At 40.0% G+C, this 26471-nt stretch overlaps 1 protein-coding gene and 1 long non-coding RNA gene across 5 annotated transcripts in view; one reads left to right on the top strand and one right to left on the bottom strand.

Annotated features, from left to right (window-relative positions):
* Positions 1-735: 735 nt before the first annotated feature.
* Positions 736-10450, bottom strand: LOC122227829. Its single transcript, XR_006206233.1, has 4 exons — positions 10371-10450; positions 10200-10295; positions 5874-6029; positions 736-1006 (listed from the first exon to the last, which is right to left on the bottom strand). It is a non-coding gene; the product is annotated as an uncharacterized LOC122227829 (long non-coding RNA).
* A 262-nt stretch (positions 10451-10712) lies between these two features.
* SPATA6 (spermatogenesis associated 6) overlaps positions 10713-26471 on the top strand; it is a 147448-nt gene continuing 131689 nt past the window's right edge. For 2 of the 4 annotated variants that reach the window (XM_042951548.1, XM_042951547.1), the window contains exon 1: positions 10724-10949. In XM_042951548.1, coding sequence (XP_042807482.1) covers positions 10899-10949 — 51 coding nt within the window. In that variant the 5' untranslated portion in view covers positions 10724-10898. Of the gene's footprint in view, positions 10950-26471 lie in introns of all 4 variants that reach the window. The other 2 variants (XM_042951549.1, XM_042951546.1) reach the window with 2 other exon arrangements.

Raw genomic sequence — 26471 nt, 5'->3', positions numbered from 1 at the left:
AGACAGAGCACGAGTGGGGAGGGGCAGAGAGAGAATGAGACACAGAATCTGAAGCCGGCTCCAGGCTCTGAGCTGTCAGCCCAGAGCCCAACGTGGGGCTGGAACCCATGAACTGTGAGATCATGATCTGAGCCGAAGTCAGTCACTCAACTGACTGAACCACCCAGGCACCTCTGTTCCCTCTTTTTAAATAAATATTCACTTTTAAATTACTTAATTTTCCATTAATAAATTCTTAAAGGACCCTCCCCAAATTATATTAGCTTCAGGTTCCACAAAACCTGATGGCTAGTGGGCATAGAATTGCCAACACCTGGCTCTGGGCCTCAAGGCGATCACAAGCCACTGGGCCAGTCAGATACACGAACAATGATCACACAAAGTGTCACCAGGAAGTTAGGGGCCTTACCTCACTTCCTACCTCCAACTCAGTTTTTCTTTTTATTCAGATATTTTTCCGGGCTTATGTACCTTTCTTTTTCTCGTGGTGCCTTCAACTCTCACTTCTCCCTCTCACATCTGAGGCATTTTCAGACTTCCCTCCTGCCCACACCTAAACCTCAGGACTCATTCCACTCCAGTGTGCAGTTCACAATTGCACTAGGCTCTCCTGCTTATGTCCTCTGGGTTTCCCTGTTCATGCCTGTAGAGATGTCTTAAAATTATTTCCAAACACAGTTCTTTCCAGAAGAGGAATTAGGCCAAATGCTTTAAGATCATTTATTTCTCCCCCATTTGATTTATCCCTGATTCCTTTTTCTCTTCCTGCAGCTGACCATCCCAAGTGAGCTGTGCTCTCCTGTGCGGCTTAGACAAAATGATCAGGAAATTGAGAACATACAGAAAATTTAAAGGCAATGGTGGGCTGTGAGGAAGGGAGTTCTCTGCTCTTTGGCTGATGTGTGGTGCGGGTCTGGGTGCTGTTGGTGGTGGAGAGTGACCAGGTGAAGACCAGAGCCATCTCTGTCCAAAGTCTGAAGGCTTTGTCTTCTCAGTATCCACAATGCTAGGTGGCAGGAATTCAATAAATATTCCATGAAGGGAGGATAGAAAGAGATGGAAGGACATATTAGCACTGAGATTACTTCATTGTCTAAAAGCCATCTCCCCAAACCTTTCTGTGTCTTCATTTCAAAGGAATTTTCCACTTTTCTGTGTACATGTTATTTCTCCTTCCCTCAGGCTCTAAGAAAGATGTGTTAGTCTACCTGTTCCCAGTCCAATCCCTCTACCTCTGCCTCCCGAGTCCCCCTGAACAGATCTCCAATAATTCTCTTCCTGCTCCTGGGTTTCAGCCTCTAACTACCTACTTCCTCTTTTTGCTCAGCCTGTGACCATATTCAAACTTCTCCCATCCTTTAGAACACATTCCCCTCCCCATCCCCTGACCACCACCTCCTGGACTGTATTCCCCTATAACTGCCATCTGCACACTCTCTTTTCTTCTGCACTTGCTGTGTCTCTCCATCCATCCATTAAGAGAAACTCATCTAACGAAGGTCACCGATGACTGGTTTCCAAATCCATTAAGCACTTTCAGTACTTATCTTACCCAACTCATAACAGCATGGGGCACTGATGGTCATCACCCTATCGCTGAAATTCTTTTCTCCCTTGGCTTCCGTGACATTAAGCTCTGTCACCTGTTCTTGTGCCTACCCATGTCTGTCTCTGTCATGGCCGGCAGCAAGGTGATTTCTGCAAATAGAGGATTTTGTTTTCCACATCCTCTTTCTCCCTGTCAAGGACAATAAAGTCACCCCTTCTCTAGGCAGACTCTCCCATTTACAATGCTCAGGTTACAGCGCTGCAGCATAAGAGGGCCACTCAACAGTGTATCTAAACACGAGCAAGGGGGAATGCAGAGGGAAGTCGGAGTCATGTTGGAGCAGGATATCCGGGGGAGCCAAGGCTGAGAAAGCCAGAAGAGAAAAGATGCCATGGGGACCACAGAGGAGGGAGCTGCCATGGGGACCACAGAGGAGGGAGCAAATGTGTTCTAAGTGGCTCCAAACCATCAAATGGATCACTGAATGGAATCTTTGAGAAGGGCGATTTTGTCCCATCATAAAAGAGGACTTCGTATAGCCACAGTCATGTGACAGTGAGAAGGGTAACCTCCTAACACCAGGACCCCTGTTAGCCCATAGGGCATCTTCATGTGAATTATAAAAAAGTGTGCTTCTTCCTAGCTGGCCGACACCTGACACAACCCAGCTCCCTACTTCAGGCTGGTGCCCTAGTGCAGAGCATAACTCCCACTGTCTTAATGCAGTAACTCTGTGTAAGACAGTGAGATTTCTGTTACTAGAAGCATTCAACCAATGACTGGAGAATCGCTTTTGATTTTGTAGGAAATAATCCTGGTTATAATGATCTAACCTGGGTTATAAAGATGTGTTAGAGATGGAGAAGAGGAGAAGGGAAGAAATAAATGAAGAGGCTGAGAGATGGAGAGAGAGGAAGGTGAGGAGGAGAGAGAGGAGAGGGAAGGGAGGTGGAGGAGGAAGGGGGAGAGCAGAGGACACTGCTCATTTTAAGCTTGTGTCCACACATGCCCAAATCCAGATGCATCTTCCCGGCTTTATGAGCAAATACTTTCTAGCTGTGGCCGCCACAAGATGTCAATCCTCATCCTATTATTTTTCCTGTTTTGCTTGCTGAGCAACGTCCCAGCTTTGTTTCAGGTGGTATCACGGTATAAACCGTGTGTGGTCTACACCAGTGGTTTTCAACCTGGCTGCATAGTGGAATCACCTGTATAGTTAACATATATATTTAAATGTAATTAAAATATGTAATATATATAAAATAAAGGTATATTTATACTATGTATTATTGTATGTGAAAATACATGTATAATAGTGTGTATACATCATATGTATATAATATAATCATTATATGTGTAATAGTCAGAATCTATATATACATGCGTGCATATACATGTAATCAGAACCCTTGGGAATGAAGCCCAGGTATCTAGAGTTTTTGAATTTCCCCAGATGAATCTGGTTAGGATTGAGACCACTGGTTCTCAGTCATGAACATCCTTTTCCCATTCGTGAAATATTATGCTTCTGGCCTCCTCTATAGCTGCAGGAGGTCATGTGACCTAGAAGCAGAGCTCTGTTGGAAGGCTTCCGGAAAGCTTTTATTTTTCTATAAAAAGGGACAGGCATGACTTTCCAGTTTGTTGGTGCTGCCCTTTCTATTTTTTCCTGGTGGGAATGTGGACAACCAGTCTAAAGACAATCAGCATCACAAGAAAAAAAAAGTGGTGAAATGGAACAATAGGAAGGACCTGGCCTTTCAAACCAGGTGAGCTTCAGCAGCATCCCCTCCCTCCAACTCCCTCCAGACGTCTGGGTATATGGGATAATTAAAAATCTTTACTTTTCAAGCCATCAATAATTGAGTTTTCTGTTATTTGCAAGTAAAAGCAATTTACCTGGGTATATCTTCTTATGATGAAAGCTATTATGATTTTTTATCCCCTCGAATAAAGAGAAGTACAGCCCGTGCTTGTGTTCAGAGCTCTGAAAATGAGTGTCTCTAGAATGAAAATGTGCAATGGATGTGAGATCAATTTTTTTACTGATTGTACTAAGTGGCTCCGGCGGCCATAACAAAGTATCACAGACTGGGTGGCTTCAACTATAGGAACTTATTTTCTTGCAGTTCTGGAGGCTAGAAGCCCAGGACCAGCAAGGTTGCTTTCTTCTGACGCCCTCCTCTCTCTCCTTAGCTTATAGGTGGCCGTCTTCTCTCCCTGCGTTCGCTTGGTCTTTTCTGTGTGTGTGTGTGTGTGTGTGTGTCCTCATCTCTCTCTCTCTCTTTTTAAGTGTTTAGTGAGGGAGGGGCAGAGAGAGAGGGAGACAGATAACTCCAAGCAGGCTCCATGCTGTCAGTGTGGAGCCCAACACAGGGCTCGAACTCACAAACTGTGAAATCATGACCTGAGCCAAAATCAAGAGTTGAGGCTTAAATGGCTGAGCCAGCCAGGTGCCTCCACCTCATCCCCTCTTTTTATAAAGGCGTCATTGGATTGATTGGGACTCACCCCAATCATTTCATTTAACCTGAATGACCTCTTTAAAGATCCTGTTTCCAAATACAGTCACATTTTGAGGTACTGGGGGGTAAGACTTCAATGAATGAATCTTAGGGGACACAATTCAGCCAATAATACTGGTGATTAAAATTTGGCCAAGAATAGGCTGTTCATGGCTGGCTTGAACCAGTGGTTCTCAATCCTGACTATAAACACCTGGACAAATCTTAAAACTATAGGTGCTTAGGCCTCACTCCCAAAGGTGCTGATTTAATCAGTATGGGGTGGGACCAGATATGCTTTTAATTTTAGGTGTTGTCAACCATTATTTCTCTAACAGTTGGTTAAACCAGTTAAAGAAAAACTTCTTACTTTCTTTATTTAAAAAGCCCCTAGGGGCAAGGTGCCTGGGTGGCTCAGCGGTTTAAGGGTCCAACTCTTAATATCAGCTCAGGTCATGATCTCACAGGTTCGTGGGATGGAGCCCCACGTTGGGCTTTGCACTGACAGCACGGAGGCTGCTTGGGGTTCTCTCTCTCTCTCTCTCTCTCTCTCTCTATTTCTGCCCCTCTTCCATTTGCACACCCTCTCTCTCTCTCAAAAATAAATAAACATTTTTTTTTAAAAAAGTCTTGGAACTTTGAGGGAGAGATGAGAAGCCAAACTTGTTCTGATGGATTGAAGCTGAGAGAGGAGTAATGTCAAAGGGGGTCTTCAGTGTAGGGCTCAGGCTTCCTATTTTGTCCAGAAAATGGGGAGAGACCCAACTCATCTGCACTCTTGCTCCCTAAAACAACAATGGGAAATGGAGATGCACAAAGGCATTGGCAGCCACAGCTGTTTGGGGAAGAATGTCCAGAATGGAATACCCAGGGGTGGGAGTCACTTGGTGCCAATATGCCCTCATGTTTTTCGTGCTCACTCTCAATTAATAGCCCTGATACATTTTCAAGGACTGGTATTAGAATTTAATTTTGTTGAAATTTGCAGGTGGCCCAGAAAGGACTGAAAGGGGCTGCTTATCAGTGTGCTGAGAAACCCATCCCCAACAGACATTGCAGAGGACTAGTTCATTTCCTGAGCATGACCTAAGAAGGCCTCTGAGGGGAAAGGAAAAAAAAAAAGTCCTCTGAGGTCACTATTTGTGTCATGATTTTTAAATTTGTAATTTCTGTTGCAAAATTAATTCTGTACTAGTTTACGAAACTTACAATCAGCTTGTTTAACTTCTAACTCACCTGCAGATTCTTACTAGATCAAGTAGTTTCCCAATGCTGCTGTAACAAATTACCACAAACTTAGTGGATTAACACACAACTTCATTATCTTATAATAATTATAATTATAATCTTATAATAATATAATTATCTTCTGGAGGTCAGAAGTCTGAAACGAATCTCACAGAGCTAAAATCAAGGTGTTGGCAGGGCTGGTTCCTCTGGAGTCTCTAGGTGAGAATCCATTCCTTGCCTTTCCCAGTCTCTCAAGGCTGTCCTCATTTTTTGACTCATGGCCCCACATCACATCATCTCTCTCCCTCTGCTTCCATTATCACGTTACCCTCTTTCTGATGCTGACTCCTCCTGGTTCTCTTGTGATTGCACCAAGGCCACCTGTATAAACCAGGATAAGCTCCCCATTTCAAGGTCATTATCTTGTTCACATCTATAAAATCCTTTTTTGCCATAGAGAGTAGGATTCACAGGTTCTGGGAATTCGGATATAGACATTTTCAGGAGATCATTGGTCAGTTTAGCACAAGTAGTCAGTATTCCAGGTGCTTACAGCTTATTAGTTATGGAAAGAAATAAATGGTACCTACGTCGGAATCACCTTCCTCCCACAACTATGTGGCTCCAACACCACGAGAAGACCCTTCATGCAGAAACTCTTCCCTAGGATGGATGTAGCTTACGGTCATTGCAATGCTTCTAGCCCTCTAGGCAGCCTTGTGCAGAGGGCCCAGGCCCTTTCTTTCCTGAAATGGAGACAGTAGGGTCGAATCTCAGGAGGCCATCCACCAGGCTAGAAGCAATGCCCAATTCCAGCAGACCCAGTTTGCAACTAGGGCTCAGAACTTTTATAGTACATCCTCATACTCCCTCCTCCCAGCAAGCTGGCCTATTACACATCCATATTCCATAAAGATGTTATACAAGAAATGGGAAATGATTCCTCATTTACTTGTTACTTTCTAAGACTCAATCAGAAGAATGGAGACCTAGTTATTATTGACTGGACTAGCATATCATACATAGAGAGACAAGATTAATAAAACAAAATGGTCTTCTGGGTATGTGTTGAGTTACATAGTACATTTCAAGCTCGAACATTATTCCAAGAGGTACAATTCATAAAAGAAAATTCTTTTTTTTTAATTATAGTTTACCCAATATAAGAAATTTCTTATTATAGGGTGATTCCTGCTTTATGTTTTTATTTCAAACTATATCAGAGATTTTTAAAGTCTTATTTCTCTTAAACTTCCATACCATTCTCGGTGACAAATAAGCCCACCGTCAAGTGTTAGAAGTTTAGAAATAGTTGCACTTTAAAATATATAGAATCATCCTGAGAATCAATTTAAATGACAGAAACATGCTTTCAGGAACAGAAATATCTTTTCAAATGCAAGATAATGACATATTATATACAACCTCTATTAATATAATAATTATTGCTATTATATTTATTGGGCTGTATTGTTTCTTAAACTGACTGGTATTTTGTTACTGATAATATTAAAACAATAAATAACAAGAGGCAGCATTTTATAGCAGGAGAAGAGCAGACTTAGGTTCAAGTTCCTGCTGTGCCAGGTACTATGTGGGTGAGTGTGGGCACGTTAATTTACTGTGACCTTGTTTGCTCATTTATTGAATGGGGATACCAATACTTTGCTTGTAGAGATGTGTAAGGTGTATAATTACCTACTTAAAGTACCTTGCACAATGCCTGATATATAATGAACTGTCACTGAATGGTTACTGTGGCTGTTATTATTGTTAATAGTCTTATGACTAATGAAGACACTGACTTTGTTGGAAATCAATTACCTTATGGAGACTGAACATGAAGGAAAGACAATAGAAGTCTTTTAAAAGGCTTCTAACCTTCTGACCATTTGGCCAGGGAACCTGAGTTATCATCCTCACTTCATAAATGCAAAGTAGACTGTATAAAAGAAAAAAAAAGACTCTAATTTATTCCCTCAAAGTATTCATCAAATGAGGTAGGATTTCTGGGAAAGATTAAGAGCTTATATTTTTTATTGGACTTATTTCCCATAAAATTAGTAAAGGATAAAAGGAGGGGAAGTGCAGAAGCGTACTATTTCTGTTTTATCTGTAACCTGTGATTATAAATCTTCCTGGGACATCATTAATTATAGTGATGCCATTCACAATGCTGCCATTCAGGCCAATTAGATTTTTTACCCAAAATTTCATGCTTGGGGTTTAGAAATTGGCAGCTGAATTTTTGTATGAGGCTGAAACTTGAAGGCTATAATGGAGGGAGAACATCTTTAAATTAGTTGCTATAGACTGACTGTTCGTGTCCCTTCCAAATTCATATGTTGGAATCCTACCCCCCAAGGTGGTGGTAGCTGTGGGTGGGGCTTTGGGTTGTTAATTAGATCATGAAGGTGGAGCTCTCATGAAGTTAGTGTTCTTATAAGAGACACCCCAGAGAGCTTTCTCACCCTCTTCACTTTGTGAGGATAAAATGAGAAAAGGGCCATCTGCAGCTCAGAAGAGGGCTCTCACCAGAACTCAAGTGTGCTGGCACCCTGATCTTGACTTCCAGCTTCCAGAACTGTGAGAAATAAATTTCTATTGTTTATAAGGCACTGTGGTGGCTATGGTGTTCTGTTATAGCAGTCCAAACTGACAAAGACAGGCACTGTGCAGAGAGAGCCCAGAAACCTATGAGGTGTTTCCCCAAAACTTCAAGGCTGAGGGGTGAGCTTTACATACACAGATGAGATGACCAGAGACATGCCAGTCAGCAGCTGCTTTAGGGTTGGGAGCAGAACAGAGATGCTTGGGATCAGACAGTACTGGGGACATTGGAGTGCTGAACATTCCACTGTGGAGAGATCTTTTTAACACTTTGTATAACACTCCTGGAATCCAGCTGATACATCAGAAAGTCTGCACTCTAGCAGAAAGAACCATATCCTACAGTTAGGCCTGCACTAGACTCACGTTAACAAAGTCTACAACGAAGGCTGACAAAGTCTGGGAGAGACAGAGTTTGGAAGTTGGGACCTACCAAGGTAGATGGGCTTTAAGAACATCTTGGGCTTTCCACATATCTGCAATAGCAAAGTATATCACTAAGTCTGCACAAGTTTGAGGTAATGACCCCATAATTAAACTGCCTACTAAAATAAGAATCAATAGTCTTTAGAGAAAGATCATAGAATCCATGTTCTTATAGGGCATTATTAAATATGTAGTATTCAATAACGAAAAGCACTAGACATAGAAAGAAACAGGAAAATACAGTGTATAGTTATGAAAACATGTAGTTAGGAGAAGCAGAAATGGCACAGATGTTGGATATAACATATACAGACTTTAAGGCAGCTATTGTAAATATTTTCAAAGAAATAAAGATGTAGTCAAAGGGCATAGGAAAATAGAGCTCTAATGAGTAAACAAATAGAGAATCTCAGCAGTCATGTGAAAACTAATGAAAAAGACAACATGGAAATTTTAGAACTGAATAATATGTTAGCTGAAATGGAAGATTCGCTGGATGGTGGGAGTGTAGACTGGTGTGGCATTCTGGATAGCAACTTGGAATTATTTGGTCAAACTAAGAATATTCATACTCCTTGATGTAGTTTCTCTTCTGTTCATCACACCCTATATGGAAAATTTAAAAACTTAAGCACAAACTGGGGAAGATATTTGTAACACATGTAATATAGATGAAGAATTAGCATCCGGGATATATAAAGAACTCCTATAAATCAGTGAGAAAGAGAGAGACAGAGAGAGCAAAAAAGCAAGAGAGAGTGAGTGAGAGACCATCTAATAAAATAGCAAGAGAACTAGTAGGCAGTTCACGAAGAGAACATGGCAAGACTAATAAGACCATGAAAAAGTGCTGAATCTCAATAATAAGAAGAGATGCAAAGTAAATCCACAATGAGATACTTGGACTACATACACCCAAATATACAAACATTAAACACCTAAACAATACCAAATGTTGGTGAAGATGTGGGAAAATAAGAACTCTTATACACTCTCGGCAGGAACATAAATTGGTACAACTACTTTGGAAAACGGTGTGGCATCACTAATTAAAATCCCATGTGCAAAACCTAATACCGAGTCAATCCACTCCCACTGGAGCATGCATGCGCTCTAGTAGACATGTATTAGAATGTTCATAACAACATGTGAATAATAGCTAAAAATGGAATCAGTGCAAGTGACCATCAATAGTTAAAAGAATAAATAAATAAATATTCATATATTGGAGTACTAGCCAACAATAGAAAAAAACTTCTGCTATACAGTGTCAATATTGGGTGAGTCTCACAACATAATAGTAAATGACAGAAGCAAGTCACAGGAAAACACGAGTAGTGTTAATTTCACTGATAAAGCATCAATAACAGGAAACAAAAACGTCTAGTTTAGGAATGCATACTTGAATAGCAAAAGTACTTAGAAAGAGAAAGGAATTATTGTAACAAAAGTCAGGGTAGCAGTTACTTCCAGGGCAGGGAAGGCAATGCAATGGTTGGGGGCATTTCTAAGGTTCTAGTAATGTTTTATTTCTTAATCTAGGTATTAGTTGCACAATGATTTGCTTTATTGTTTAAGATGAACGTGTTTTATACATTTCTGTATGTGTAATATATTTCACACTAAAAATGATTTTTAAAATGACTGGATTGGACCAATCTCTTAGGTTCTTTTAATCTTTGATGGTTTATGGCCCAAGCCCTTCCCAACTGGATTTATTGTTGGCCCTGCATCGACAGTTCAATTTAAGCATACACAGTGGATTAGGGAACCTTGAAGAGAGAGGGGGATGCACTAATAGAATCATAGAGTAGGAGTCTAGGAAGAGGAACATGATCTGATTCAAGCCCCAATTGTCAGGGACGCAATTGGGGTTTTACATGAAAGGTCCTGAGTTCCAGTGCTGGTTCTCTCTTCAACTTGGGCAAGCCTCTTCTATGATCCTCAATTTCCTCATGCTGGCTTTGTAAACTGTACTGTGAAATTCAAATAGAAAACCAATATTAAAAAAAAAAAAAAAAAAGAAAACCAAGTGGAAACTGAGGCCTCACTGGGACTCCAGTAGCCCAAGGTGTAATCGCCACGTTGGAACTCAGGGCTCCTGAGTCCAGCTCCCTGACCTCGGCACTGTCCCACTACACAAACCCCAGGCTATTCTCGCCTTTGTCCAGCTGTGCGCCCATCTTTTGATGTCACAGAACAGCCCCGCCCCGCCCCACCCCACCCCACCCCACCCCACCCCACCCCACTCCTTCGGAAGCCACGTCTCCTCGCGTGGCCCCGCCTCAGGCGTTCTCCGAGCCCCGCCCCCAGCCGCTCGCCGAGGAGTGGCGGCTCCCGCGCGTCCCCGTCCGGCCTCTCTTCCGGCCCCGCCCCCTTGGCTGCCATGACAACGAGTCCACGCCCCGCGCACAGCTTCGGCTCCGGCGGGACCCAGGCTGGACCGCGGGCCCCGGCCTGGGGGCCACAGCTGCCACCGCCGCCACCTCGTCTCCTCCCCGTCCCCGCCCCGCCCCGCGTCTCCTCGCCTCACTCGGGCCCGCGGCCGGGGTCCGTCCCCGCCGCCCCACCCCGCGCGGATGCCGAAGGTGAAGGCGCTGCAATGCGCTCTGGCGCTGGAGATCCGCTCCGTGAGTACCGGTCGCCCCCACAACCCCCGTCGCCTGGGTGTCACCGAGTCTCCGGCGTTTACTCGGGGACGCTTCCCTTGTTCATCTCCTTGAAGCCCGAGTCACTTCAAAAGCTACGTTAGCCTCTGAATCATTCCTCGGGAGCCTCGACCCGTGGCCCCTGGGTCTCCTCCCTCTGCAAAATCCTGAACGCCCTCCCACTCCAGCCACGCAGAGCTCTGACCGTCCCTACCCCCACCTCCGTTCTCCTCGCTGTATCCCAGCTTCCAGTTGGGGGTCCTTCAGATCATTTACAAACCACTTCCTCTTCCAAAGGCCTCCTCGCCCTGCCCCTAACTTTCCAGTGAATCGGGTGGTAGGCTTCTCTTTACATCCCTCTTCTCTTAGAAAGAGTATTACTGGCCCCCTCTCTCCCCAGTCTCCAAGGGGGTACGTTTCCTCTCAAATCACGGCAGGCAGGTTCTTTCGGTCAAATTTCAAGCTTCTGATTCGTGAAGGGGCCTTTACTCTCAGTCTTCAGTGTGGAGTCCTCACACCCAGCAACCAAACTGTGTCAGCACTGCACAAAGCACCCTGCCTTGTCCTCCAGGGCCAACCCCTCAGAAATCATTTCAGGACCCTCCTGGCTGTGAGAGGGATCCCTTATCCCTTATCCTTCCTGTCACGCCAAGAAACGCAACAGCTTTTACAGAGAAACTGCTCACTCTGTGAACTTGCTGGAGAGGAGCAGCAACCCCACCCCCAGTCACTCTCCAGATTGGCTCCAGAGGATCCTGTCCCCCAACCTGCTCTGGAAATCCAGCTGAGGCATTGAACCCCCTTGTGCTTCCTCAGGGGAAGGGGCTTGGATCTCTCCATGGTATGAGAAAACTCCATCCCTTTTAATCATCCCGGAAGACCCTTCCGCAGGTTTTAAAACTACTTCCTCTTCATTCTTTACAGAGTCCTCTCGTTTTCGTCTTCAGATGAAAGCTCCAGCTTGTCTCTTTTAGAGGAAATCCCAGAGAGCCTTTCCATACCCCCATTTTAGACCTGCAAGCAGCTTGGAACCAAAATTCCCCAATCAGCCCCCTTTCTCTCCTTCCACCCCTCCTAAGCTCTCTTATGTCTCAACTCTGATCTCCCAGCAACACTGGGGGCAGGTATATGTATGTGAGTGTCTTTAAATATCCAACACCAGGCCTCTGAGTGCTGCCCAGAGAAGCCCTCCCCACTTGCTTCCTGCACACCCTGCACACCCTGCCTGCAGGCCTCTCTCTGGACTTAACCCACCCTTGGCCACCCCTGCTCTCCTGGCTGTCCTTCCTCGAATTAGAATGAGGCCTCTGCAACACTGTCGCTGAAACTCCAAGTCACAAGACTCTTCTAGGTCTTTTGTTAGGTCTTAAAGAAGGCAAGCCTGGGTAGGGCAAAGTGTGAGGCAGAGGGTGGAGGGAAAGAAAGTTTCTGGCACTCTTGGTTTATCTAAGCCTGCAGAGATTTTACTTTGCTGTGTGGGAAGCCACAGCCCTAGCTTCAGATGTTTTCATCCCACAGCTGCCAAAGTCGAGCAACTTTTTTGTAAAGTAAGATTCCTTTAGCAAAAGAATATAAGAAGGGTCCCAGCTTCCTAAACCGCTCGCTCGGCCGTGCAGCCTCACCAGACTTTGTTACTGGCTGCTGCTTCCTCTGCTGCTAACCAATGGGGTGTAGATGCCCAGCAAGTACAGTTGCCCCACCGACTGGCTGCTGCTCCCCTTCCTTTGCCAGTACCCATCTTTAGGAGGAAGTACTTTGTTGTGACTGATTACTGCCTGAAGGAGTTGCAGAAATATATTTAATTTCAGTACCCTTTCTTTCTTGGTATTGGTTGTACTGCAGGAGGTGAATGACTGTGTAACGGACCTTGTGTTCATTGAGGCTAAAGAAATTAGGCAGGTGGAAACATCCCTATGTAACTTTTTTCATCAAACACTTGAGTCACAGAATTTTTCAGTTCCAAAGATCCCAGATATCATTCGATTTATTCCTTTGTACAGGTGAAGCTTAGCATGGCTAGTTATTTGTTTACAGTTGCACAACTATTTAGGGGCAGATCTGCAACAAGATGCTAATTTTTCTGACCAGCAAAAAGCTGTTAAATAGCTCTGATGCTCAGAAGGAGCAAAAATGATCATTAGCAACCATTCAAGTTAAGCTTGATTAATTTGGCTTTGATTGAATAGATGAATTCTATGACCAGAGATATTTTTAACATCTTTTACATTTTAATTTCTTCTTTTCAACTTAATTTTTTATGTTTACATGGTATAAAAGTCAAGACCCATAAAACGATGTACTCAGAGCAGTTTCACATCCAGCCCTGTCTCCTCAAACCTACTTCCCATCCATACTCATCTGCTGTAGGTAATCATTTTTACTGGTTTCAGATTTATTCTTCTAGTATCTCCTTTTATAATATAACCAAACAGATACACATACATATACACATACACACATACCATTCCCCTCACATATATTTTTTTCTTTGGTTCTTAATATAGTAGGTAGCATATTACATAAACTATTCTGCACATTTGCTTTTTTTTCCTTCACGTAATATATCTCAGAGATCACTCTGTTATCTATAAAAGTTGTCATCTTTACTTTCCAGCTTTTTATTGACATTTTTCAAGGATACAGGGTAGTTGAAAGAATAGTACAATGAAAACCTATGCCACGACCTATGAACATTAATTTGATTTATCTGTACGTATGTGTGTGTATGTATAAAATAAATGTGGCTCTTTTGCTGAAAATTTGGAAGTAAATTGTTGGTATCATGGTACGCCACTCCTAATCACTTCAACATCTTCTAAAAACAAGGACGTTGTTCTACATAACCACCATGCTATTATCTATCACACCTAAAACAATGAGTGACAATTTCTTAATATCTAGCCCATATTCAAGTCTTCCCAGTTGTCCCAAAAATAACTTGCATAGTTAATTTTTAAAAACGGGCATCCAATCAAGGTTTACATGTTACATTTGGTTGTTAGGTCTTTTAAGTCCATTTTAGTATAGAACTGTTCTACTTTTTCATTACCCGTGATCTTTCCTTTCTTCCCCTCTAGTGGATTTAGATAAATGTATACACTCATGTAATCATACTTGGGTCAAGATTTAGAATACTTCTATCAAGCCATGAAATTCCCTTGTTCCTGTCAAGCCCCCTGCAGAGGGAACTACTATTCTGATTTCTGTTACTATAGATGAGTTTGCCAGTAGTACGTGAACTTCATATTAAATGGAGCCATATAGTTTGTAAATTTTGTGTCTGGCTTCTTTTGCTCAGCATATTTTTGAGATTCATCCATGTGACTGTGTGTATCAGCAGTTTGTTCCTTTATATTGAGGAGTTGTATTCTATTGTATGTGTATACTGCCAACATTTTTTAGCCATTCTTTTTACTGATGATTATTTGGATTGTTACCAGGTGGTGATTGTCATGGATAAATCTATGAACATTCATTCTTGTAAAAATCTTTCTGTGCACATTACCTTTTGAAGAGCCCATACTCAGATATTGAATATCCCATGTTGCGTTATTGTCTGAATTGTTTCCTTTTGTGATGACATTTAATTTGTTTCCAGATCCTATAAACTGGAAACTAGATGTTTTATCTTTCCTTGTCTTTTGAAAGTGTGAAACTACATTCTCCTCTTCCGCCACCCCCTCCACAAGTGTTTTTTTTGCTGCAGTCTTGTATTAGTAGCAACCTCATGTTTAATACGGTGGTAATATGAGAGCAAGAACATAGTAAACATGAAAGGTTTTGGTGTATAACACATTTTATGTTGCTCCACAGAGCCGTATGACTAGAGAGAAAATATATTGCTGGAAAGAAAGTGTGACTTTTCTCAATGAATTTTTGGAGAATGGTATAATAGGCCAAGTAACTTGTTTTTAAAGAACAGCAAAATAATTATATTTCCCACCAGTTACATTTTTAATAGTTGAAACATCCTTTCTATGATATAGGAAGTATTTGTGCTGCTGCTTCTGTCTACCTTCTTTTTGTTATTTAGTAGTTCAATTTTCATGAGATTATTTGGGAGAAGGGAAGAAATGGGACAGTGAAAAATAAAGCCCAATGCCTGGGCAGTGAAACCAGCCAGTTTGCTTTACGTGAATAGTGTCAGTTTGGGGTTAGTTCATATATTATATATAATATATATATCTATATTATATTATATATTACATATATATTTCTTCTCTGTATTCTCTTCACCTCTTTACCGCACTCAAATTATAGAGAACATTGGGGCAAACAGATCTGGGTCCTTCCTTCTCAATCGCTACTTACCTAAACATTTGTGATCCTCATCTAAGTTTCTGTGGAGTGGTGTCTCACAATTGTGCTACAGTTGGTGGGAAATTTCCCTGGAATATAGACTTTTAAAAACTTTAAGTAAGAAATACTTCAAACTTACAGGAAAAATAAAACTGAATACTATGATTCCACCCTCTCCACACCCTGATTTAACAAATGCTACATTTTACATGTTTGCTGCAGATTTCATTTTTAAGAAATAAAATGTTACAGATATAGTTAAGGCCCCCTTTGTATATCTTTCTGACTCCTGTTTTTCTCCTTCCCTTCCTAAAGGTAACGTAATCAATATCCTGAAGTTGGAGCGTATTCTTTTCATTCTGGTTTTGTACTTTTACTATATATTTGTGTATGTCTATGTGCTACTTATACTATTGTTTTGTTTTAAAACTTGACACAAATGGTATTTTACTATGTATCCTGCATACCTGTTTTTTCCAGTTGACTTTTTAAAATTTGTCAGTGTTGATTCTTTCAGATCAAGTTCATTTCCTTTATTGCTATATAATACTGCTTATTTTTATGATGGTGATTAATTTTTATTCCTTTATTAATAGACTTTTTAAAATTTTATTATTGGGCACCTGGGTAGCTCAGTTGATAAAGCATCTGACTTCGGCTCAGGTGATGATCTTGTAGTTCATGGGTTCAAGCCCCCCATTGGGCTCTGTGTTGACAGCTTGGAGCCTGGAGCCTGCTTTGGATTCTGTGTCTCCCTCTCTCTCTCTGTCCCTCCCCATTTCACATTCTGTCTCTCTCTCTCTCTCTCTCAAAAATAAGTAAACATTAAAAAATTTTTAAGTAAATGAATAAATAACTTTTATTATTAATTAGTTAATTTAATGTTTATTCATTTTTGATAATTTCAGCAATAGAATTTAATGATTCATCACTTACATATAACACCCAGTGCTCATCACAACAAGTGCCCTCCTTAATTTAGCCCCCTCACCCATTTACCTCTTCCCCACACCCAACAACCACCGCCCCCAACAACCCTCAGTTTGTTCTCTGTATTTAAGAGTCTTTTATTGTCTCCCCTCTGTTTTTTTTAAATTTTATTATTTTTGCTTCCCTTCCTTATGTTCATCTGGTTTGTATCTAAATTCCACATATGAGTGAAATCATATGATAATTTGTCTTTCTCTGACTGACTCTGACTTAATTAGCTTAGCATAATACATGCTAGTGCTAGTTCCAGCCATGTAGTTGCAAATGGCAAGATTTCATTCTTTTTGATCACTGAGTAATATTCCATTGTGTGTGTGTGTGTGTGTGTGTGTGTGTGATATATCACATTTTCTTTATCCATTCATCAGTCGATGGACATTTGGGCTCTTTCCATACTTTGGCTATTGTCGATAGTGCTGCTATAAACATTGGGGTGCATGTGCCCCTTTGAAACCATATCCTTTGGATAAATACCTAGTAGTGCAATTGCTGGGTTATAGGATAGTTCTATTTTTAATTTTTTGAGGAACCTCCATACTGTTTTCCAGAGTAACTGCACCAATTTGCATTCCCACCAGTAGTGCAAAAGGGTTCCTCTTTCTCAGCATCCTTGCCAATATCTGTTGTTGCCTGAGGTGTTAATTTTAGCCATTGTGAAAGGTGTGAGGTGGTATCTCATTGTGATTTTGATTTGTATTTCCCTGGTGATGAGTGATGTTGAGCATCTTTTCATGTGTCTGTTAGCCACCTGGATGTCTTTTGTGGAAAAGTGTCTATTCATGTCTTTTACCCATTCCTTCATTGGATTATTTGTTTTTTGGGTGTTGAGTTTGATAAGTTCTTTACAGATTTTGGATACTAACCCTTTATCTGATATGTCATTTGCAAAGATCTTTTCCCAATATGTTGGTTGCCTTTTAGTTTTGCTGATTGTTTCCTTCACTGTGCAGAAGCTTTTTATCTTGATGAGATCCCAATAGTTTATTTTTGCTTTTGTTTCCCTGGCCTCTGGAGACATGTCAAGTAAGAAGTTGCTGCGGCTGAGGTCAGAGAGATTGTTGCCTGTTTTCTCCTCTAGGATTTTGATGACTTCCTGTCTTACATTTAGGTCTTCCATCCATTTTGAGTTTATTTTTGTGTATGGTGTAAGAAAGTGGTCCAGGTTCATTCTTCTGTGTGTTGCCGTCCAGTTTTCCCAACATCATTTGCTGAAGAGACTGTCTTTTTTCCATCTACTATTATTTTTAAATTTTTTTTAATGTTTATTTATTTTTGAAGGAGAGAGAGACAGAGTGTGAGTGGGGGAGGGGCAGAGAGGAAGAGGGAGACACAGAATCCTTAGCAGGCTCCAGACTCTGAGCTGTCAGCACAGAACCCGATGCAGGGCTCGAACTCACAAACCGCGAGATCATGACCTGAGTGGAAGTTGGACGCCCAACTGACTGAGCCACCCAAGCGCCCCCTCCGTCTATTATTGATAGACTTTTAAATGCCAGTGGAATTTGTTGGGCTACCTTTGTTTGCCTTAGTAGTTGGGGGGTCCTGTTGGTGTTCATTGTCTAGTATTCTGCATGACTTGAATGTCCTATTGAATATGTAGATGAAAACCTGTATATAATTATTGGAAGTTAAGAATCTAACTTTGTTTTACGTACAAACACAAAATCTTTTTTCTTTTTTTTTTTGAAAGGTGGTAAAATACAGTGAATTTTCCAGGAATACAATTGTAGTGTAAATTGAGGAGAATATACTTTGTTTTGTTTGGAACTCTGTGAAGAGTTTACTTTTTTTGGAAAATCAAGGCACCAACGGCAGCACTGCTTGTGTTTGAGTTGCCAACATGGGCGCCTATCATTCTGCTTTTGAAACTATCCGTATTATGTAGACTCAGTGTATAGGTGTAAATATTATATTTTCTAGCTTAGTCCTGCCTGAGCATTGACATGTAGAAATAGATATTTTATTATAAATTATTTTTCTATACATATAATTTTTTTTTCAGTTAGGGCATTGGTTTATTTTTTTAGTCACACGTATAGGTAAATTGCACAGTGTTGCACAGGAGGGTTTTGAATCTTTAAAAAATTTTTTCTTAATGTTTATTTATTTTTGACTGAGAGAGAGACAGAGCATGAGCAGAGGAGGGGCTGAGAGAGAAGGAGACACAGATTCTGAAGCAGGCTCCAGGCTCCGAGCTGTCAGCACAGAGCCAGACATGGGGCTTGAACTCACGAACTGTGAGATCATGACCTGAGCCGAAGTCAGACGCCCAACTGACTGAGCCCCCCAGACGCCCCAGGAGGGTTTTGAATCTCATAGATACAGGCCCAGTGCTCTAGGCACTAGATTTAGAAATGGAACTATGGGGGCTCAGGAAATTGTGTTAGTTTCATAGGGTGCTATAACACATGTCCACAAACTTGGTGTCTTAAGACAAGTTTGTCTTCACATTGCTCACATTTCTGGAGGGCAGAAGTCCAAAATAAAATTATCAGCAGGGCCCAGTACTCCTTCAGAAGGATCTGGAAGTGGAGGTGGGGTTGGGGGAAGGTTGTTCTTCCAGTTTCTGATGGCTCTAGGCATTTCTTGGATTACTAATGTATAACTCCAACCTCCAATCCCAGCGTTTTCATTTTCTGTGAATAGCCAGTTTATATCCTTTGCCCTTAGCAATCCCAGAGGTTTTTTTCTTTTTTTTCCATCTTGTTGAATATATCTTGGATAGTAGCCTATTGGTTATATGTAATGTAAATTTCAAAGATCTTCTAGTTGAACTTTTTTACTTTGTTTTTCCTGTCTTTAGCAGACAGCTTTTTCTTTTCTTTTCTCTTTTCTTTTCTTTTCTTTTCTTTCTTTCTTTGTCACTGGTAAACAAAGAATGCTATTGATTTTTTTAAGTTAACTGTTTATGGAACTCTATGTTCAGCAAGTGCACAAATCCTATGTGTGTAATTACCACCTGGATCAATAATTAGAATATCATCAGCACCCCAGATTGTGCCCTTGTGCTCCATCCCTCTCAGTCATTCCTCCTGTCACCTCCTCTCCCAAAGATAATCACTATCATGACTTCTATCACAATATATAGTAAACTCTTGGTTTGCGAGCATAATTTGTTCTGGAAACATGCTTGTAATCCAAAGCACTTGTATATCAAAGCGAATTTCCCCATAAGAAATAATGGAAACTTAGATGATTCGTTCCACAACCCAAAAATATTCATATAGAAATGATTACAATGCTGTAATATAATACAAAATAATAAAGAAAATACAAAATATAAAGAAAAATAAAGAAATTAACCTGTAGTTACCTTTGAAAACCTTCATGGCTGGTGTGAGGGAGACGAGAGAGGAGGGTCATTCTGTAAGATGACTTTCACTATCACTAATGGAGTCACTGCTATCTGTTGGCTTAATGAGATCTTTTCCTGCCGTTGTATATGAGGGGACCATTGTATATGCTTGCATGAATGTTAACTACAGTACAGCATTAATAAACTCTTGTCATATACCATATTTAATGAAACTGGCAATAAGGCAGCAGAGGAAAGGGTCTATATCTGCAAGCAGCCTGACCTAGAATGAAGCAAAGCATTCCTCACCTTACTCTTATATGGAAATGCAAAGGACTGTCCATAGGTACTTTGAACTGACAAATAATACACTAGTGCCAGTTGTGGGCATCTTCCAGTGTTCTGAAAAATCACTGATTTCTGCCCAACACTGTAGCCTGAGACTGAGCATTTGAGCATGGGAGACGATCACCCATAATCCCGTAATGAGAGAGACTGAGAGAGAGAGAGAGATGAACCATTGGCCCAGTTGTGATCATGTGACATTCAACATCATGTACTACTTGTATTGTAAATAAAAACATGGCTCGTTTGTCAACTTAGAGTTTATTATACATGTTTGCTCATCTTGAAGAACACTTGTAGAGCAAGTTACTCTTAATCCAAGGTTTTACTGTAATTTGAATGTTTGAAATCTTTCTCTCTCTCCACGGTATGAACTTTTTCAGTGGACATTCCTCACACATACTTTGTTAAATTTATACCTAAGTACTACATACTTAAGGTTTTAATGTTATTGTAAATGCTGTTTTTTTAATTTATTTTTAATATTTTAAATATACTTTATTATCAAATTGTAAATGCTATTTTAAAAAATTTCATTTTGTAAGTGTTGCTGGTACAGAGAAATAACGTTGATTTTTGCATATTGAACTTCTATCCTGTGACATCAGATTCCTTCATTATTTCTAGTAGTTTATTTGTAGATTGTAGACTACAGTTAGGTGGTCTACAAATACTGTTTCACTTTTTACTTTTCAATCCGTGTACCTTTTATTTCTTTTTTTAATTTTTATTTTTTAATTATTATTATTTTTTTAACATTTATTCATCTTTGAGAGACAGAGAGAGAGAGACAGAGCATGAGCAAGGAAGGGGTAGAGAGAGGGAGACACAGAATCGGAAGCAGGCTCCAGGCTCTGAGCTGTCAGCACAGAGCCTGGTGTGGGGCTCGAACTCACGAACTGTGAGTTCATGATCTGAGCCGAAGTCAGACACCCAGCTGCCCCTTATTTCTTTTATTTTAAAATTTCTTTTTCTTGTCTTTTTGCACTGGCCAGGACCTATTTATTGTACACTGTTAAATAGAAGTGTTGAGCATGGACATACTAACCTTTTTGCTGATATTGGGGAAGCATTCAGTTTTTCAACATTATATGTGGCATCAAATTCAGGCTTTTTCATATTCTTTATCAGTTGAAGAAATTTCCTTCAGTTCTTAGTTTGCTAGAGCTTTCATCATAAATGGGGCTTAATTGTGTCAAATGCTTTTTCTGCAAAAGAAGAACTGAAGGAAATTTCAAGATTAAAGCTATAATACACTTTTTAGAAGTGATTTAATTATATCTAACACATTTTTATATGTTTGTCTTTTCATTTTCATGCAGTTCAAAGTATTTTTTAATTTGTCTTATAATTTCTTCTCTGACTCATAGAAGTGATTTAGGAATATATTGTTTGATTTCCAAATATTCAGATTTTTTCCAGATATTTTTCCTCTTATTTATTTCCAGTTTAATGGGGTTACAGAAAATAATCTGTGTGATTTCATTTTATGTTTATTGAGATTTATATGGCTCACAATATCCTCTTTCTTGATGAATGTTTTCATGTGCACTTGGAAAAAAATGTGTATCCTTCTGCTGTTGGCTGGAATATTAAGTAAACGTCACTAGGTCAAATTACTTGAATGTTATTCACATTTTCTATACCTTTAATGATCTTTTTTTTAACTAAAAAAATTTTTTTGACGTTTTATTTTATTTTTTGAGAGACAGAGAGAGATAGAGCACTAGCAGGGGAGGGGCAGAGAGAGAGGGAGACGAAGCAGGCTTCAGGCTCTGAGCTGTCAGTGCAGAGCGTGATGCGAGGCTCGTACCCATGAATGCAAGATCATGACCTGAGCCGAAGTCGGATGCTCAACCGACTGAGCTGGTTAGGCACCCCTAATGATCTTTTCAAAAACTTTTTAAAATGTTTATTTTTGAGAGATAGCATGTTTGGGGAGTGGGGTGTGGAGGGAGAGAGAGAGACCAGGTATCCAAAACAGAGTCTGTGCTGTCATCCCAGAGCCCCATGTGGGGCTCAGACTCTTGAGGTCATGACCTGAGCTGATGTCAAACACTTAACTGCCTGAACCACCCAGCCGCCCCTTTAATGATTTTTTTGACTGCTTATTTTATCAGTTACTGAGAGTAAGGTATTGAAATTCAGTTATATACTGTACTTTTTACTTCCTTTACTTTAATACTGTATTATTAATTGCTTACACATTTAATTTTGTTATATCTTCTTGATAAATCAAATTTTTTAATCAGTATGTAATGTTTCACTTTAACCTTGGTAATCTTTCTCTTTTTCTGAAGTCTATTTTATGTCACATTAAGGCTGTTACTGGGGCACCTGGATGGCTCATTCAGTGAAGCATCACGATCTCATGGTTTGTGAGTTCAAGCCCTGCCTGGGGCTCTGTGCCTATAGCACAGGGCTTGTTTGGGATTCTGTCTCCCTTTCTCTCTGCCCCTCTCCCACTTGCTCTCTATATCTGTCCCGAAATGAATACAATTTTTAAAAAAAGACTATCACTCCAGCTTTATTATGACTAGTGAAAGCATGGTATACCTTTTTATATCATTTCGCTTTTATCATGAATCTTTAAATAAAAAAAAAAATAAGTTGTAATCCACATATATAAAATGCACCCATTTAAAGTGTAAAATCACAGATGCCTGGATGACTCAGTCGGTTGAATATCCGACTCTTGATTTTCGCTCAGGTCACGATCCCAGAGTTGTGGGATCGAGCCCCATGCCAATAGAGCTCTACGCTCAGTGTGGAGACTTCTTAAGATTCTCTCTCTGTATCCCTCTGCCCTTCTTCCCCACTTGTGCTCACCCTCTTTCTCAAATAAAAAGTAAAAAAATAAAGTGTAAATTCAGTGAATTTTAACATATTCACAAAGTTGTAAAACAATCACCACTAATTGCAGAGCATTTTCAGCACCCTATAAAGAAATCCCATACTTGTGAGCTGTCATTCCTCATTCTCCCTCTTCCTTGAGGCCCTGGATACCACTAGTTGATTTTCTGACATTTATATAAATGGAATCAATCATACAATATGTGGCCTTTTGTGTCTGGCTTCTTAGCGTGTTTGTAAGGTTCATTCATGTAGCATCTGTCAGTACTTTATTTTTATGGTCAGATAATATTCTGTTGTATGGGTATACTACATTTTGCTAATCCATTCTTAAGTTGATGGACATTTGGATTGTATCTATTTTGTGGCTATTGTGTATCTATCTATGTGGCTATTGTGAATAATGCTGCTATACTCTTGTATGTGTTTTGGGGTTGCCATATGTTTTCAGCACTCCTGGATGTATACCTAGGAATTGCTGAATCTTATACTAACTCTGTTTAGTTTTTTTCATAAACTGCTGGACTTTTTTCCACAGTGGCTGTGCCTTCAATACATTTCCGTCAGCAAAGTGTAAGGGTTCCAATTTTTTTGTCGTGCTCCCCAACACTTGTTTTTGTCTTATATTTTTGATTGTAGTCATCATAGCAGATACGAAGAGGTATCTCATTATGGTTTTGATTTATATTTCCCTAATAGCTAATGATGTTGAACATTTTTCATGAGTTTGTTGGCCATTTGTTTATCTTCTTTGGAGAGATGGCTGTCTTTTTTGTTTCATGTATTTTGGAGCTCTGTTAAGTGTACGTATGTTTGTAATTGTTATGTCTTCTTGAAATATGTCTTATATGTATTTTTAATTGTTATGTCATTATAAAACGTCCTTTTGTTTCTAGAATCGATTTTTGTTTTAATGTCTATTTTGTCTGATATTAGCATAACCACTGCTGCTCTTCTCTGATTGCTGCTTAATTTTTTCCATTCTTTTACTATCAACTCATTTGTTTCTTTGAATCTAAAGTGTGACTCCTGTAGGGGCACCTACAAGAGTGCCCTTGGGTAGCTCAGTTGCTTGAATGTCTGACTCTTGATTTCAACTCAGGTCATGACTCAGGGTCATGGGATTGAACCCCATGTTGGGCTGTGCACTGAGCTTGGAGCCTGCTTACGATTTTCTTTCTCCCTCTCTGTCTGCACCTCCCCTGTTCATTCCCTCTCCCTCTCTCTCTCTCAAGTAAAATTAAAAATAAAATATTTAAAGTGTGTCTCTTAACGTTTATTTATTTTTGAGACAGAGAGAGACAGAGCATGAACGGGGAAGGGGCAGAGAGACAGGGAGACACAGAATCCGAAACAGGCTCCAGGCTCTGAGCAGTCAGCACAGAGCCCGATGCGGGGCTCGAACTCACGGACCGCGAGATCGTGACCTGAGCTGAAGTCGGACGCTTAACCGACTGAGCCACCCAGGTGCCCCTAAAGTGTGTCTCTTATAGACAATGTATAGTTGGATTATAGTTTTTATCCATTTTACCAGGTTCTCCTTTTGACTGGAGTAGTTGGTCAATTTACCTTTAATTTACATAATCACAGATAAGGTAGGATTTGCCTCTTTCATTTTACTGTTTGTTTTCTGCATGTCTTATGTCTTTGTTTGTTTCTATGTTTCTGCCTTGATGTCTTTTGAGTTAACTTTTCTAGTGTACCATTTTAATTCCTTTGTTTCTATTACTATATTGTTTTAGTTATTAGTGATGATTGTTTTGGGGCTCACAATTAACATCTCCATTTATTATAGCAATCTAGTATGGATTGATATCAATTTAATTTCAATGGTACACAAAATTTTTGTTTCTGTTGAGTTCCATTCTCGTCTTCTTCATGACTTTATTGTCATACAATTTATATCTTTATACATACAAGCCTCACCAACGTAGCTTAATATTTGCTGCCTTACGTAATTTTATCTAATTTTATTTTTTAAAATATTTATTTATTTTGAGAGAGGATGCATGTGAGCGGCAGAGAGAAAGGGAGAGAGAGAACCCCATGCAGGCTCTGCACTGTCAACACAGAGCCCAACGTGGGGCTTGATCTCAAGAACTGTGAGGTCATGACCTGAGCTGAAATCAAGAGTCAGATGCTTAACCAACTGAGCCATCAAGGCACCCCTATGTAATTTTATTTTAAATAAGGATGGAGAAATAAGACAAAAAAATTTTGTACTGTTGTTATATTTATATATGCAGTTCCTTTCCTGATGCTCTGTATTTTTTCATGTGGATTTGAGTTACTGTCTAGTGTCCTTGCATTTCCAATGAAGGATTCTCTTTAGTATATTTTGTAGGGAAGTTCTGCTAATGATGAATTATCTGTGTTTATCCAAGGATGTCTTAATTTTCCTTTTTTTTGAAGGGAAATTTTTCTCAATATTGATTCTTATTTCAAGAAAGCCTTCTTTCAGCATTTTGGAATAAGTCATCCCACTTCCTTCTGGCTTCATGTTTCTGATACAAAAGCACCTGTTAATCCTATTGAGGATTTTTGGTACCTACTGAATCACTTCTCTTGTGTTGCATTTAAGATTCTCTCTTCATCTTTGTCTTTTGAAAGTTTGATTATGATGTATGTGGTTTGGAGTTCTTTGAGCTTGTTGGATGTAGATTGCTTTTCTTTAAATTATGGAAGTTTTGGTCCAATATTTCAAATATTTCTGGCCCTTTCTCCTTTCATTCTGTGGATCATATTATATCTATGTTGTTGTACTTGATGGTATCCCACAGGTCTCTGAGATTCTGTTCATTTTTATTTTTTCTTTCTGTTCCTCAGGCTGAAAAATCTCAATTGCCATATTTTCAGGTTCACATATTCTTACTTCTGCTAGCTTCTCTAGTGATTTTTTCCATGTCATGCCATATACTTTCAACTCTAGAATTTCTGTTTGGTTCTTTCAAAAAATAATTTCTGTTTATTTGTTGATATTCTTTCTTTGATGAGACATCATTGCTATGTTGCCATACTTGCCTTTAGATCTTTAGACAAGGTTTCCTTTAGCTCTTTGTACATATTTATAATAGATTTAAAGTCTTTGTTTAGTAAGCCCAACTTCTAGGCTTACTCAAAGACAGTTTCTATTGATTACCTTTTCCTGTGTGTATGGTTTATACTCTTGTTTCTTTGCATGTGATATTTTTTTATTGAAAATTGAACATTTTGAGTAATATAATAAGGAACTCTGTAAATCAGACTCCCTACTTCTCAGGGTTTATTGTTTGCTGTTGTTTGCTGTTGCTTTTTGTTTGTTTAGTTACTTTACTGAGTTAAAGTCTGTATTCTTTGTCACATGTGGCCACCAAAGTCTCTGGTTAGCTTCATGGCTTGCTAATGATGGTATTAAGGATATATATATACTTAAATGTCTTGAACCAGTAAGTCTCCCAGTCTTTGCTGAGGATCTCTGTATGCTTGTTGGGGCATGCTTTCTATGTACCACAGGCAATTTACAACTCTGTCTTAGCCTTCATTTCCAACTATCTCAAAGCCTCGAGGTCATCCAGAAGTAAGAGATTAGGGTTTCATCAGGTCATTTCTGCAAATGTGCACAGCCCTGCACATGTGCATGATCTTCTGAATTGCAAAGAATATATTATAGCTTGTCAAAAACAGCCTCCCCCCATACACCCATACACATGATTTTCCAGCTTTGCCTTTTAAGTATTTTGATC

The sequence above is a fragment of the Panthera leo genome, chromosome C1 (assembly GCF_018350215.1).
Source record: "Panthera leo isolate Ple1 chromosome C1, P.leo_Ple1_pat1.1, whole genome shotgun sequence".
NCBI lineage: Eukaryota > Metazoa > Chordata > Mammalia > Carnivora > Felidae > Panthera > Panthera leo.
This window is presented reverse-complemented; position numbering and strand designations above follow the sequence as displayed.